The sequence below is a fragment of the Dicentrarchus labrax genome, unplaced genomic scaffold (genome assembly GCF_905237075.1).
Source record: "Dicentrarchus labrax unplaced genomic scaffold, dlabrax2021, whole genome shotgun sequence".
NCBI classification, from domain to species: Eukaryota; Metazoa; Chordata; class Actinopteri; family Moronidae; genus Dicentrarchus; species Dicentrarchus labrax.
The window spans coordinates 13,470,726-13,486,939 of record NW_026136715.1 but is presented as its reverse complement, the minus strand read 5'-3'; the positions used below and the strand labels follow the sequence as shown (position 1 = coordinate 13,486,939).

General features: G+C 40.0%; 2 protein-coding genes across 2 annotated transcripts in view; both read right to left on the bottom strand.

The window, feature by feature from the left end:
- Positions 1-7,919, bottom strand: part of LOC127377909 (CTTNBP2 N-terminal-like protein) — a 15,853-nt gene extending 7,934 nt beyond the window's left edge. Inside the window, exons 1-2 of the mRNA XM_051426223.1 lie at positions 7,811-7,919; positions 5,167-5,274 (exon numbers count right to left, since the gene is read on the bottom strand). Coding sequence (XP_051282183.1) covers positions 5,167-5,274; positions 7,811-7,816 — 114 coding nt within the window. The 5' untranslated portion in view covers positions 7,817-7,919. The remainder of the gene's footprint in view (positions 1-5,166; positions 5,275-7,810) is intronic.
- A 1,964-nt stretch (positions 7,920-9,883) lies between these two features.
- LOC127377913 (cytochrome P450 3A40) lies at positions 9,884-15,403 on the bottom strand. The gene is made up of 13 exons (XM_051426235.1): positions 15,247-15,403; positions 13,690-13,783; positions 13,522-13,574; positions 13,328-13,427; positions 13,120-13,233; positions 12,915-13,003; positions 12,636-12,784; positions 12,425-12,552; positions 12,208-12,286; positions 11,522-11,682; positions 11,198-11,424; positions 10,950-11,112; positions 9,884-10,832 (listed from the first exon to the last, which is right to left on the bottom strand). The coding sequence occupies exons 1-13, from the start codon at positions 15,315-15,317 to the stop codon at positions 10,731-10,733; spliced, it is 1,530 nt and encodes a 509-aa protein (XP_051282195.1). The 5' UTR covers positions 15,318-15,403; the 3' UTR covers positions 9,884-10,730.
- Between the last annotated feature and the right edge of the window lie 811 nt (positions 15,404-16,214).

Below are 16,214 nucleotides of genomic sequence, written 5' to 3'. Positions count from 1 at the left end.
TTTATGTCTCTGTGTCTTCAGTGTTTTCTTGGATGAGGAAGCAAGACTAGTAGTACCATTTATCTCTTGGAGAGTGGAAAACCACTCTGCTGTACTTTGTAGCGGAGAAGGAAATATAGTCAATGGACCACTTGTCAGGCATGCTGAATATATAACAGACCTTGGGAGGTGAGAGATATCAATCCACTGGCAGTCACATTGGATTTAACAGAGCTGGTGAGGCTGCAAACTCAAACAGACACAAAGGGCTCTGACCCATTTTGTTGTGTGCTGGTCATTAGAGCATTAAGAAATTACAGAACATTCTGCTGGGGAAACACGTGACAAACAGTGTCCATGGCTACAAACTAAATAAAAGCTGCTGCTTATACTGTGTTACCTATCAAACAACTCTTCATAAGACTCCTTCTAGTCATTTACCTTCCTGTATTAAGAAAAGCTCTACACAGCAACCATTTCTGAACTGTGTGCTATGTTTTTCTCCATCACAAATAATAACAAATTACATACCTGCCCAACAGTATTCATGCCTTAGGTTGGTTGAGTACTAAAAATGTAGTTTTGCATGACAGTCTGGTGCTGGGGACAAATGACTAACTAGGAGCTAAAGGACAACGTAACCATTAGCTACACCACACTTTGACAGGATGAGAGTATGTTGTATTGTCTTGGGAGAACCTAAATTGCAAATGTACTACTTGAAGTCGCATTCATTGATTTTCAGCAACTTGCAGGCGGGAGAACTGTGTAGACTGCTAGAAGACAAATGGCTTGACATACTATCACCATATGAAGTCACTATAGCTAGTGGGTTAGAAAACAGTTGCCTCCGTAGTTACTGAGAACCGACTAAGATTGTACAAAATATCCTCTGAGATTAATCATTATTGTAAATGAATACCGAGTGACTATAAGTCATTTGCAAATTGTCTGTTGTATTTATGTACGTCAACTTTTAAAGCAAGTTCACTAAAAGCAAAAACTGGGTTTAGATTATGTGCAAGGCAAGCCATATAAGTCTAACATAATCTAGTACCTTGCGCAGCAGGGTGCAGAGAACACAGCAGAGTGTGAGAGCCTGCTCTGAAAACCAGCATTCAAGCCCCGGGACCAGTTCGTCCAGCTTCATATTGGCAATGTCGGTAGCTGGAGAAGGATCATGCCAGTGTTGTAAGGTAATGCAAAGATAGTGCAGTGATTTTAGTCACTTGGGGTTAGAGGTCGACCGATTAATCAGTTTGGCCGATTTGTGAGACAGGCTAAGCATAATTCACTTGTATAGGGTTCCTGCCCCAACGACATGCTTTTGTGCGCCAAGAGAGAGAAAATAAAAGAGAAAGAGATTGTTTGTTTTTGAAGCCTCAGCTAAGGTGTGTGCTTAAGGCTAAAGCTGCATCCTCCACACCTCCCATTAACCACAGATGGCACTAAGATAACTGGAAAGACGCCAAACAAAACCTCACTTTATCTTGTGGTCCATGCAATGAAACTACCACTAATGTCTCAAATACTCATCAGTGGTTATGAAACATGGAAGCAGGTGCTCTCACCCGTTAGTCAGGCAATGCTTTTGGACAAGCATATATATATCATATGTGGAACAAGGGCCTGCTCCGGTATTTCCTGAGAGAGTCAAAAATTAAGATGTGATTAATTCACTGATGCCAACACCACAGACACAAACTTCTTTAAGAAAGCACAGATTTTTCTTATCTTAGACTTGGTTTAGCCCAACCTCCTATATCACTATTTTATTTGTAGTAGGTAAATACTCTCCTAATCAGTGCAAATAGCAGGGTGGAGCTCATTACCATTACAGATATGATCTTCTGGCTGGGTCTAGGGATAGGAGAGGCTGCCATAAAAACCCATCCTAAGGAAAACATTACTCAATCTATGTCGCTCACATGGACTAATCTTTGGTATAAACTGTGTGTGTGTGTGTGTGTGTGTGTGTGTGTGTGTGTGTGTGTGTGTGTGTGTGTGTGTGTGTGAAGGTTTGCGTTTCTGTACACATTATTTTTAACTATAAAGTACAAGTACTTTGATGTCATGAGCATTTTCAGGTCAGGGAGCTTTACTCTCGCAGGCTTCAGGCTCAGGTTGTTCATATGGAAGCACTTCATTGACATCATAGACTAGTGTGCATTACAGTGTTATGTTACATATTGCTTTACTTTTAAGGGAACTTTCTGGGTAGTTTCTGCTGCTTTCTTATCATATGTTCCCCTTAACAATCTTGACATGTCCAAATTGGGCAGTGATTCTTGTAGAGTAACATAATATACAATCTTATCTGAACAGCCCACTCTAGCCAGGCCCTATTGTTTTATGGAGTCAGGAAAATACGTCAGCCTGCAAATAGACAAAGCATTTTAGGATTACAGGATATGACATCATATCAAAAACAAAACAGGCCCTGTTGAGCATTACTGGTGGCCTGGGTAAACAAAAACTGTTATTATGAAACAGCAGTATTAGCTTCACAGCCATGGGTACTCAAGACCAAAAAGTCTTTAACAAGAAGTGGAAGCAGATCCTTACCGCAGGTCTGGGATATAGTTTGATATCATAAAGTAGTCACTTGTTTACTTAGTGTCTGCAGAGAACAATGAAGGCGATCGAGACTGTGAGATCACTCACTGAGTATCTAAGGGGCAGGTGTAGAAGTCAAGGCTCTCACATACTGCAGGTCTGTTTTCATGTCTTTAAATGTCATTCCTATGAGCTACTGAGAACTCGCTCTATGCTGGATTTATGCCGTTTATGCCTGACAGAGAGAAGATATTAATAGCATTAGTTCCCACATAGACAATCATCAACTCAAAAGATAAGCCACTCCTGTTGGAATGCAGGACCTGTTTCTGGTGTCATGTTCTCAGGAATGTTCCCTCTTGTAAAACAGTTTATATGTGTCCTTAGTGATGAGAGCTAAAAACAGTACAATCAAGAATCTGTAGAGACAGGTCCCAAAGGTGACGCCACCTTATAAGCAAGCAAGCACACACTGATAATACAGCTCCAAGTTTTCAGGGGTTCTGCAGTGTGGAGGAAGGGTTAAAAAGTGCCTGAATGCGGTTGTCCCGAGCAATCGACAGGCATCCCAAGTACTTGCTGAGAGGAGAAAATATTCGAAATTGGAAGAGGGGTGAGGATTTGAGTCTCTTTGCCTTTTTTGCACTGTTCTCACATGCAAGTCAATGTTGTTGACACACATTGAGTTTAGTTAACGTGGCATGTCAACTGACAACACTCAGAAGAGAGCTCTCGTTAGAGAACAACACCGTTTGTGGCATGTCAACTGACAACGGTGTTGTCAGAGAGCTCTAGTTAGAGAAGAACACCATTTGTGGCATGTCAAGATCCAGGGAAAAATCACAGTGCGAAAATGAATAAAACAGCCAAGACAGAGAAAGGCAGACAGTACTTCCTGGGTGCCAAATCAGTGCACAGACGCAGAGCTCAATATTGGACAAATTAGCCTGCTATCAACCCCTGACCCCGCCCCCCTCACAATCTGCCCTAACATGGGCCAGCCAGTAAAAATGGTGTACAGGCCCCCAGTGGGAACAAGGGAAGTCAGTGATTTGAGTCTACAACTCTGTACATCCTCTACATAATAAACACTGCAGCCTCTAACTGGCCCACCAGAGACCACCAGAGTGTGTGTGTGTGTGTGTGTGTGGTGTGTGTGTGTGTGTGTGTGTGTGTGTGTGTGTGTGTGTGTGTGAGTGGGCAGATCGGACATGGGTCATGGTCAGAGATAAAAGACCCCCCGTAATGTGGCTGTGTGTGAGGAAAAGGGAAGGAGGAAAGGAATGAGAAGGAAAAAAGCAGTATATCTAAAGATATGGAAAGAAGGAATAAGTATCATCAACAAGGCAACTGTACATTTGTCCTAAGGAGATGACTCTGTGTGTGTGTTTAGTCTCATTTCAAAAACCCTGCATGCGTCAGGTCTGGACAGCTGCCATTTAAGATGCATCTGAGCTGGTGCGGTTAGAACGGCTTCCCCTCAGGCCCTGGCACTGAAATTCTCTCAAGATTAAAGCTTCACTTTCTTGCTGGGGAAACTTCACTATCAAGACCTGTTTATTGGACCAAGACAGTCATGGCTGCTACTTGTCCTCATCACAACCTCAATCGCTACTTCAGACAATGAGTCAAGCATTCAGGGCCGAAGCAGCTTCATGGAGCAGCTGCTGTGGTCATGAGTGTGAAAAGCAGCCAGGGGGTATGGAGAGAGCCAATCAGACTAGACTCGAACACTGCAATGCATTGTAGCCAAAGGAAAGCTAGGCTCTTTGAGTTGAATGTGAGTGAATGGGCTGTACAAAACTAAAGGTTTAAGGAACAACTGTGTAAGACATAATCTTCAAACATTAGATTTCTACAATTTGATATGGTTGTTGTTGAGTAATGTCTGAGGTGCTGTTCATAATGTGCAGTTGGGGGATTTAAGCTGCCTTGAAAGACTGCATCTTTGTAGTCTCTGCTTAGTGTTCAAAATCACATTTGGATACAGCTGATTTGCCAGAGCCAAACAACTTTTACAAGGGTGTGAGCTATGCACCCTAGGCAAGCTACCAAATAGCCACCAAAGTCTTCTTCTTTGGCCAAATGGCACATTTTGGTTCTCTTTAGCAGCAGCGGGAATTTCCCAGATTAAAACAAATGTGAGCACAAATGGTCACATTTGAGATACACCTGGTATGAACTGCAGTCTGAACTGGGTGTAGACACAATCTGAACATACAAAGGTCTGAATAGTGCCTGAATTGAGATAAAAATGTGAAAATGAGAAACACAGATTCCAACTGGTCTGACTAATAATAATGTTGGAGCTCTGGTGGAATGAAATGTCTGGGAAACCAGAATGACTCCTGTGCCATTGTCTTTACTAGCTCAGTTTCCTTAGTTTCCTGTTTACACATCCCCTCCCTGTTTGCTCACATTTTTGGGGGGTGTAATGCTGAAAAAGCTTAGTATCAGTGTCTAAGTCTGTCTTCAGAAAAGGCAAACAAAAGAGCGTGTTTTTTCTAATGGGCCGCTATATTATTTTTCAGTTGTAATTATGAATGTATGCTCCTATCTAAGTAAGGTGTCCTGCAATGCGTATGACAGAGTCCATATGGGGATCTGTGTGTGTGTCAGTGTTCAACTCACCCTGAGGGCATGTATAACCACATCCTGCGCCTCCAGCTCTCCCTCCAAAATACTGAGGAGAGTCAGCAGCTCTGCTCTGCTTAGAGCCTCCACATTCATCTTCTCATCCTGAGGAGACAGAGAGAGTGAGAGAGAATATTCAGAGGAAATATTCTTACTGGTTGTGTTTACTACATAAAAGTACCAGAAAATGAACACAAGATGGAATCCGAATGACCTACCTAGTTAAGAAATAAAAATGCTTCTGGGTAATATAAATGCATTTATGTGTAACACAGCACTTAATGGTGGCTCGCCTGAGTGCATTTGTTCAGTGAGTGGCACAGAGCTGATGTAGGATGGGACTTGGGGTCCCATCTGCGGCCTTGCTTGTGCTCGGGGGTTATAAACAGGAAGTCATTAGCATATCTGCATGTTAAGTTGCTGAGGGACTGAGGACAGTTGTCTGCTCTATTCAGTCCCCAACTGTCCACCGCGAAGGTACCAAATACCAACAGTGTTAAGCAAATGTGATCGTTTGAACATCTTGGCACACACGAGGTACTAGCCATCCCACACTCCATCCACTGTATCCTGTGATTCATCAGCTAGGTCGAGCCTAGTCATGGGGTCCAGACATAACACACATCACCCAGCTGACATCATCCTTAAAATGAAGAGAAACGCAAAAACACAGTTGACTTCATCTTTTTAAAGTAGGGGTGAAGTTGCTTTCAGGTTATTATCAGTGCCTTATAGCTGTGTGGGTGTTCCTCACAGTGTTAATCATGTGTTTGACAAGGTGCGTACAAGCTGTGAAGTCAGATAACAGAAGCTATAATGATCATCTCTTACACCTCACGTCGTTCTCTCTCTCACACATACAATGAATAAATAAACATCAAATAACAAAAGTTCAGTGCAAGGCGCCTTAAGGGTTTGTACAGTATGAACTATGCATTCTTGCTGTATAACTTATAAGGTACAGATGGGTGTAAAATAAAAATGTGTATTAAGTGTCTTAGTAAGCTGTTGGGCTGCCAGAGCAACTCCAGTTAAGTGTTCCTCTATCCTCTATAGGCTATGGACTTCTAAAAGACTCTAATGTTTTGATGATGGTGATCTATCAAATGGGTCCAAAATCTAAAGGACTTGACTTGAGATGACACAGCATATAATTCTTCTTATCCTTTCCATGCTCATCAACCTATTCAGTGACCCTTCACGTGTGGAATCATCTGCGTTCGTTACTGTTTTCCTCTCATTTGTCCTGGTTCTTCCTTTAAATTTGTCACCCGTCTGTACCCAAAGTGAAAGCAACCGTCCTCATCTGGGCTTTAAACAAACCTCTCCTCTCCTCTTCACAATCAGAGAAGGTTGAATCTCAAATGTACTGTTTACTTTCCAGCAGCGTCCAAATTCCTCTGTGCATTCTGTGGCTCACCGCACATTCAAAAGCAAAGCAACAACGTGTGAATCCGCAGTTATTTACCAGCCGCTGAATTGACTTGTATTGCGAGGTCGGCTTTGAGTCCAGGCCCCCACCCACCCACACACACACACACACACACACACACACACACACACACACACACTGATATTAGTTAGTTTAGTCCAGATACTAGTGTGTGTAATAGCTGTTGCTATGTGTCATATGATATCTGTAATTCAGCTTCCATGGAAAATCATTCTGGCATTCCAGGGATACCCACACCATGGGAATCATCCCTCAAGAGTAAATCCCAGAATCCCACTGGTTTCAAGTGGCAGGGTTGCAGTTTGGCTTTGTGAGTACTGGTAGGTGAACTAATAACCAGCCACTGTAAATATACTAACAGTCATGAGATGGCACATTCATGCAACTCAGCAAGCGATGATCAATGATATCAACACTGGTATGGCTCTATGCACCCCCTGTTCTTATGTGAGAGATGTCTGCTAGTGTGCATTCAGACACAGTTCACTTGTTTTTTTTTATTATCTCTATACAGTCATTGCTTTCAGGTAGCAAACACAGTCTGAGTTAACCTTTACTCATCTTGGCTGAGACACAAGGAAGGATATGTGCTCCAGTGCTCAACGTGCAACAACAACAGACTGCTCAGTGTGTCCAAGGCAATAAATGATGGCAGTGGTTGCTGAGGAACAGCAGACTGATCCACCTGCCGTCCTGGGCCTTTGTCTGACACAAGGGACTGTCATTATTTTCCGTGTTGGCAACATTCAGTTCAATTGCTGAGTGTCACAAGCATCGCAAAAAAACCACCATATTAGCAATTATCTATATAGATTGCCTGGAGTGATAATGGTAAAATCAATACTGCATCAATATCACTGGAGTACACACACCCATTAGCCTGAAAATGAACTCATAAGACCCATGGATCTCAGCGATTGTAGGATACTCTAAAATACAAATTATCTAAATACTATTCTGGCATTATTATTAAGCATAAAGTAATACATATTTTGCTGTAAAGTTTCACTTAAACCAGAAACACAAAAACCCAATACAATACGAGCAAATACAAGACTGACTCAGAGAGACCTGTCTATGGACTATGGCATTTTGCTTTCATATTTAAAAAAAACGACCAAATTGAAAATAGAATTTCTGAAAGGCAGCAGCAAATATATTTCCACAACCCTCCGCGGGTAAACATACCTTCATGCGCTCTGTTCTGGCCCTATTAATTGTTTTCCAAATCCCCAAATGAGGCTCCCCAGCAGCATGAATCAAAGCAGCACACTGTCATAGGCGCTCTCCCTCTGAGGCGAGGGCGAACAACAGACGTTCAACGACGAGGCCGCCAGCCAATCAAAGGGGCGTAGTGCAACAAACTGACCAATAGCTGGCGGCCTTTTCGCTAGGGGGCGGCGACAAGGGCGTTCTTGGATCTGTGGGATAAACCTCTTTGTTTCGGACGTCCAGGGTTAATTTCTGCCCGCTCCTGAGTCTCAGTGTAAATTTTATTTTAAGTGTTTGTTGATTTGGCCTAATGATGGCACACTACGAGCTCATATTTACTATTTATGATGGGTAGTTTCTCTGTTGTAAGCGTGCGATTGCACTACAACTGTGGATTTTTGTAATCTAGAAGCCACTATATAGCCAAATATAAATGCGTTTAAATAATGATCAATCAAATGATGCTCCTGCACAGACAAACCCTAAACCTACTTTGAAAAGTCATAGAGCTGGTTATATCTGAAAATATCCCATTACAAGTGACGCCTCGTGGGGAAGGTGGTTTGCATCGTCTAACACGGTGTGACAACTCCCCTTAATGGCCAAATGACAGTATCGCAACACTGTGTTTGACCTCTCTGGTGTGAGCATGCTGAGGGTGATACAAGGTTTCAACATGCCTTCCACTATTTGTAATCCAACTATTATCTCATCTCTCTTTACAGCTCTGGGATCAATGTAATTAGTCCACCTCGTGGGCTGCAATAATGGCACTTTATGTGATGTAGTCATAAATGAAGGTAGGGTTTAGTGATTAGTGTATAATTAATTTTGTTTGTTTAGTGGAGTCAGTGTGACAGTGACACGCAAATGGACATATTGAAGATCATGATTTAAAATGTTGAAGTAGGAAGTGCTGCTTTTGTCACACAATATGATTATAGTTCATTGTGTGATTTAGCCTCTTGAAGCAACATCCTAACATTTAAAAGTAGACCAGTTATTAAGTGAAAAGGAATAGAAAGGGGATAGGAGTTCTTTACCTCTCCTTTGTTTCTCTACTACCCTTTTACAGACGCTGTCTTACTGAAAAATAGGAACAGAAACCTGATAGACGAGTTGTTTTTGTTAAGGGATCTGCTCCAAATTGTGCACAGTCACTGCGGCTCAAAGACAAAAACAACAGTGTTCACACACTCCACCCTTTCTGCAATCTTTCTGCCCTCTGTACACCTTTGTTAACTCTCCTTGCATAGTGAAATGTACTGTAAATCCAGGACATGTGAGGCCCCGGTGAGGGCACATTTTAGTCAAGGTGTAGTCTCATATTCCCTGATTTCATGTTGTGATGTAAAGCACTGCAGTTACCGTAACAAAAATCACTTATGGACGCAAAACAGGTTTTATGTGGCATGTGCCTCTGCTGGTGGTTCATTCATTTACACGTCATCATCATGTGAGAGCATGCTTGTTTCTGTGTTGCACTGAGTTGGTGTATTTTTCCAGCACAGCTGATGTAACATGATGGCACAAATGGCAATACTCTTAAGTATCCAGATCCTGTATTTAACTAAAATTAGCAATACAACAATGTAAAAAAAACACACTGTAAATACTGCCTTTAAAATCTGACTTGAGTAAAAGTATTATCCTGTAAATGTAATTTATGCAGAAAAAATGCCCCTGTGAGTGTTTCAATTAATTATTGAGTTATTACAAATTAATTTATTTTTATTACGTATGCATTAATGTGCAACCTCATTGAATTTAAATGTTGTAGCTGGTAATTTTTTTGAACTACTGGTGGGTCATTTAATCTTTAACACTTCAACATACATTAAACAGGGATTTTATTTTTTGAATGAAAATCATATTTTGCAATGTTGTACTACCTAGAGCTGTCAAGTAATCACTGGAGCTAGGGTAAGCATATAATGGAAATACCTTCCAAGACATAAGTAAATGGAATGACTGCCATTACATGACGGTTGGCAACCTGTCTCAAAAGCATGACAAAGCACCACCACAACACAATGACCAAATCAAATGTGAGAACTTATGAGCATTTTTATTATACATATGAAAAACACAGTCACAAATGAGATATGATTGTCAGTATATCAGTAATGTCTGTGATGCCATGAATGAAATGTGTTGTGTATTAATGCAGTGACAATTTGTGACAAGCTCTCAACGCCACTCTCTCTAACTTGTGAAATTAAGAGCAAAGAGCACAGCCAACCAGAGGACACTCATTCCATGGAAAAGTTTGACATGTGTGCACATAGTGGTAACATGTTGCAATTCTCTGGCATGTGTGGCGAGGCATTCAGAACAGTAATTGTGCTTTCATATATTCGTATTCTGTTAGTAAATCACAATGCCAACAGACACCAGCCAAGCTGTTGGCTGGACTACAGTTTTTCTTGTTGCAATTGTAAATTGTTATTGAATTCCTTATTGAAAGTATGCAAGTCTTGCAAGATGTTTTGCTATGTGTGTCCTTTAATGATGCTTTCTTTTGACATTTTGCTTTTACTTTGAGAGGACAGTAGAAAGAGAGGGGAAAGAGAGTGAAGGCCGCTGTGGAAAGGACCTAGCCCCAACACACAACACACGCCCCTGGATGCTCCAGCTAATATCTGATGCTTGAAAAATAAAAGTAACTTCCATTCTATAATTGAAGCCTAGACTATATATACAACGATACGATATGTGTTACAGTATAAATCAGTGAGTGGTGACTTTATGCATGTTTAATATTAGACAACCTTATTTTAGAAGAATATACTATCTAATCATTACTATATAATTTTTTTAGAAGAAGTACTCGAGACAGCCTAAATTAGTGATTTGCAGGCTTAAGTGAGAACTGCCAGGTTACAGATAATCAGAGTTAGCTTGAGGGAGAATCAGCAACAGTTGTTCTGGGCTTCAACCTCAGCTTAATGGGATTCTTGGGTGAGGTAAATCCATCATTTCCCAGCTCCAATGGAATCTAGGAAAAAACAAGAAATGTGTCACAAAGAAGTCTTACCAAAGCTCAAATCCACTGACGCCCAATTATACACAAAAACCTGCCTCTATTACACTAATACTGAAAATGTCTTCTCACATCTGTCTCCTTGCAGGTAACAAAGCTGAAGTTCTGAAGGATCTCCACAAGGACCAACTTCATCATCAAGACAGCGAATCGCATGCCAATGCAGTTCCTTGGCCCTGCTCCAAAGGGTAGGAAGGCATAAGGATCTACGTTGTCTTTGTTCTCTTTGCTGAATCTGAAAAAAAGATGAACAAATATTTTAAATGGTGACAAGTTTGAGTTACATCTGACCTAAACCTGCCAACAATCCAGTAGAGTACCTTTCAGGTTTGAAGGTCTCAGGCTCAGACCACAAATCAGGGTCACGATGGAGAGTATAAACTGGTACCATGACTACTGTTCCTTTAGGGATGGTCACACCATTAATCTCCACAGAAGACTTTGTCATTCTCTCTAACCGAGTAGCAACAGGATACAGCCTCATTGACTCATTCACCACCATGTCCAGGTATTCCATCTGCATCAGGGCATCATAGGTTGGTTGGCTCTGGAGGAAGGTAAAGTATAAAGGAGTTATCAATTTGTAACATAGAACCAGTTGCTGATAATGACAGAAAATATGTACAGTAAAATACTCAAGTAACCTTTTCTGGGAAGGTTTCATCGATCTCCTGTTGCAGGATCTTTTGGGTTTCAGGGTGGGTTGCCAGGCAGTAGGTTATAAATCCCAGTGTGCTGCTACTGGTTTCATAGCCAGCAAAGATAAATATCATGGCTTGAGAAAGGATCTCATTATCAGTCAGGCCTGCAACACAAACACACCATGATTAACACTATTAATGATAATAGTCAAAGTAAAAGTTCATAACTTTGTGGTCTGGAAAGGGTCACCATGCATTAGCTAGTAACAGACTGTCCTTCATTCAGTCAACATGAACCTTTCTAATATCTGACTGCACGGTTATGGCACTCATGGTAATAGATGGTGACTATGCTGGAAACAATGTCGAAGTTTGAAAAAATCAGTTTCTGGATAAATATGTAGCATTTGTAAACAACTTTAAACAGTTGTTCAGAGCTTTGAGACACAGGAAATCACACCATAGACTGACGTTTTAACCAAATTTTTTGTTCGACTTCAACAGGCAACAAGTAAGCCAATGTGTGAAATACACACATTATGAAAGCATTCAACTTGAGTGTGATGAAAAGCCATTGCTTTTTATATGAGGAAGAAAGTGACCCTTGACATTTTGAAAGTGACCCCTCAGTCATGACTACAAAGGAAATCATGAACTTGAATCATTCTCCATCTGGTTCCTCTATCTACCTTTCGCAGAGTTCGCATCCTTTTCATTGGCTGCTGCAATCTGGGCGTCCACCATCAACTGCATGAAGTCCACTCGGTTCTGTGAGACAAGTAGAAGTCCTATTTTAACTTTTACAATTTGAGCTCAAGGAAAGGTTTATGAACAGAAATTGTAAAAAAAAAAAAGACTAACAACCAACATCAAATCCATTGTAGCTATACACTGTCTACACATTACATTGTGTTGATTCTTATTCCGGTCTGATTTGATCGTCCTTAGAAAGTTGTAGAAGAAATCCAGCACTTTAGCAGGGAAGAATGACATATTCATCTTCTCCAAAATTGGCCCCACAAATGGAAACAGAACTGAAATGAATTGAAAAGACATTAATTATTCAGGGCTCAAAAGGAACAAGACAGACATGGTTACGGCATGATATCTGACATACCCACAAACACAAGCAAGGGATTCAGGAAGTTGAACTTGACCATTTTCTTAATGTTCGCTACAAAAGGATCAGAGGGTTGGTTGATGGAATCAATGTCCACGCTGAAGGCACTGCTGGTCACAACATCCATGCTGTAAGGTCCAAACACTCTGCAAAAAAGCAAACATGTCATTCCAATCCATTTTGGAATAAGAAGTAGGAACACTAAAAACGTTAAACAATCCAAATAACACCCAGAACTGAATAATTCTGATGTGCCCAAACAAGATAATTACTCACTCTTTAACCTCGATGACTTCATCCGCCTCTACTTTCTTGTGAAGACACTTGATCAGGTTACTTGAGTGATGCAACATTATTGTGTACATCTGCGCCAAAAGTAAACAACAAAACCATTAAATAATTAAATAGTTACATACAGGTATCATAGACCAATGAATAGTGGACCCTTAAAAATATGATAAAGCTGCAGTTTGCTTTCAACCTCTTTCAGTCGTCCGCTGGTGAACGATGGAGAGAGTATACCGCGAATCCTCTTCCACTGCTCATCTTCCACTATTGATACAGCATCACGTAATGGTCCATTTAGGCCCATATCCTAAAAACCACACATACACACAGAAGACGCCCTCTTTATATTGTGTTCTTTGATTAGTGTTGAGGTATTATGTGTGTTATGTGTTTTTCCTTACTCGTCTGTTGGTGAAGACAGAGTAACACTCCTTAACCAAGACCGTTTTGATCATAGCTGTGTCCATTATGGCCAACAAAGGCTGCCTGCCATCGTACACCCTTGTAATGCAAATAACAGACATTGTAGTTACAGTCTGGAGCATCACATGAGAAATCTTTTTTAATGACAAACAGTATACGCACACACACTTACCCCCACATCTTTCCATATTTGTGATAGCATTCCGTGTCAAAATTGTGGATGCCCTAAGGAATAAAATAAGAAACAATGGTATCAAACCATTATTAACAAAGTATCTGCTTAAAACCATTATTAACTAAGTATCTGCTCAATTCATGGTACCAATCCGGCATGTCTCACCTTTTTGTACTCCAAAAATGTCCCGATAAAGGGAAAAGGTTTGGGTCCAGGGATGCCTATTTTCTTGAAAAAGCCATATGGAGCATATCCATATCTGAGGATTAAAAACAGCATTAGAAAACTGAGACCAAATCCAGCTGTTATTACAGCAGTCATTTTCAGTACCCTTCTTTTATATTGCTTACTGTTTTTATCGTAAGTGTAAGGAAAATCAGCATTAAGTCTGATTAAAGAAATGATTTGTCATTTAATTGTATCTATTTTATTTAAACTGTAAAGTATTTTTAATGGGTGGGAATTATGATTATCTGAACTCAGTTTTTGGCTTGTGCTTTTTATTTTCTTAACCAAACAACATGAACATTCACATTAATAGCTTTATATATCTTAATGTATTCACTTTACTCCGTTCATTCTGTTGATGCTGTTCATACTGTATATATCCTGCTAGTATATTCATATACATATATCTATAATGATTTTTATTTATTTTGAATATATCCTTGTACATATGCACATTACTCTACTCTACACTTTACTGCTTTGCACTTCTGGTTAGATGCTTAACTGCATTTTGTTGTTGTCTAGTACTTTGTGCAATGACAGTAAAGTTGGATCTATTCTAATCTAATCTAAACAGTATAGTCTGAACATTATCTCCTGGATCCTGTTATCAGAATACAGTACTGAAATACTAAAACTGCCTGGTAGCAAACTGGCCATTTTATGACACACATTTTACAACCCTTATGTCATTTCACTGAATGCCTGCATTATCTGTTATGAGTCAAGTTATGTCACAGAAATGGTCCTAATGTTAGGCTATAATTTGAATGCACTGCATACTTATTACTTTTAAATGACATGTCAAAATGTCTGCTATGAAAAGGTTCCATTAAAATTTAATGCAGCCCATACTATGCTATTAGCTACATCTGTGCCTGACCAGTCAAAATGTCTGGCTTGGGAAGGTTTTATAAAGGTTTTATTAATTCAAAGGGCCCTGCACGTCCTTAGTAAACCCACACAGGTGTCCTATTTTGACTAATAGCCTGAACATACAAAACCTCAAGAGACTTTTAGTCCAGTGAAATCATAGTGATGTCATAGTCATAGAGTTATTGCTGTTTATTGCGTAATTTAGGTTGTTCCAGGTTTGCACATTGCCTCACATACAGCCTGTTATCTATGAACCTTTACAGGAAAGCTGAGTTGTACAGTGCACGTTGGCTCCATCTACAGCTGAATATTTTACATGTTGTCACGGCCCATACGACTGTTGATGAGTTTGTTTTGGAAGAAACAGGTAGTACCAAAAAAAATAAATTCTGATCCATTTGATCCATCAATTCTAGTTTTTCCACTGAGCAGAATTCACTTAAAATACAAAACTAGGGTTAAAATACTCACAGCCTCCACTAGAGCGGACTTCCGCAAAATTTAAAGAGCGCATTTGATTGTTTTCGCTTCACTGTGGCATTGGTTCATTTTGTTTGTAAACCTCTATGCGTTTTGAAAAAAGACCTCAACAGGAGATAAACAAGACAGCATGCTTACATTGCGATGAGAGTGATGACTATTGCAATTAAAGTCCAGGTCTCAACGGAAAAGTCCGGAAAAAGGCCCATCTTCCCTCCAGTGCGTACCACTGTCGACTGTGGTGAGTTGATCCCTTTCTACTGTTGATAATACAGAGGCAGTCCCACAGTCGGAAAACATTCAAGTTACGCAATATCCTATCTCAACCATCAGTCCGAGCTGGTCCAGGTCATATGGTGGAAGAAGATCTGTCAAAGTAAAAGTACTTAGACCAGACTGTAAAAATACTCTATTTGTAAAAGTCTTACATTGAAATGTTACCTAAGTAAAAGTATGTAAGTGTAATATAGAAATGTACTTAAACGTATCAAAAGTACGCAATGCGTCCCCGTGTGTGGATGTGGAACCATGAAATATATCAAAACATTTCATTAATTATATTTAACTAATTTTCTGTCAGTCGACTAATTTAATAATCCACTGAGTAAACATTTAGTAGTTTAATTTTAACAAAACATATTTCATAAGGTCTTGTGTGTAAAAAAATCACAAATTGTAAATTAAACATCAACAGTGATGTGAAGCAGTCAGATAAATGCAGTGAAATAAAAAGTACAATATTTCCCTCTAAAATGTAGTGGAAGTACAAGTAGAAATTGGGATGAGAAGAAATACCCAAGTAAAGTACAAGTATCTAAACTCTGTACTACTTAAGTACAGTAGGCTACTGAAGTAAATGTACTTAGTTACATTCCACCACTCAGTGGGAATATACTATGGTGAGCATTTGCCTTTAGGAACTAATACATCATTCTAAGGAGCACTTGAAAACCTTTTAAAACCATGTGGTTGATTGCTAGTAAATAAAAGATCTGTTTCAGCCAGTGGAAACAGGGAACTGGCATAAACTGCGGGTTTATACGGGTCAGTGTTGTGTTTTGGTATTAAAGTTATTGGAATGGGAACAAGGGGATAAAGAGTGTTTC

Coding starts and splice junctions, on each gene's coding strand:
- LOC127377913 (XM_051426235.1), bottom strand. CDS start 15,317: ATGGGCCTTTTTCCGGACTTTTCCGTTGAGACCTGGACTTTAATTGCA. Junction 13,428..13,521: donor AAATATGGAAAGATGTGGGG/GTAAGTGTGTGT, acceptor TTGCATTACAAG/GGTGTACGATGGCAGGCAGC. Junction 11,425..11,521: donor ATGAAACCTTCCCAGAAAAG/GTTACTTGAGTA, acceptor ACCTTCCTCCAG/AGCCAACCAACCTATGATGC.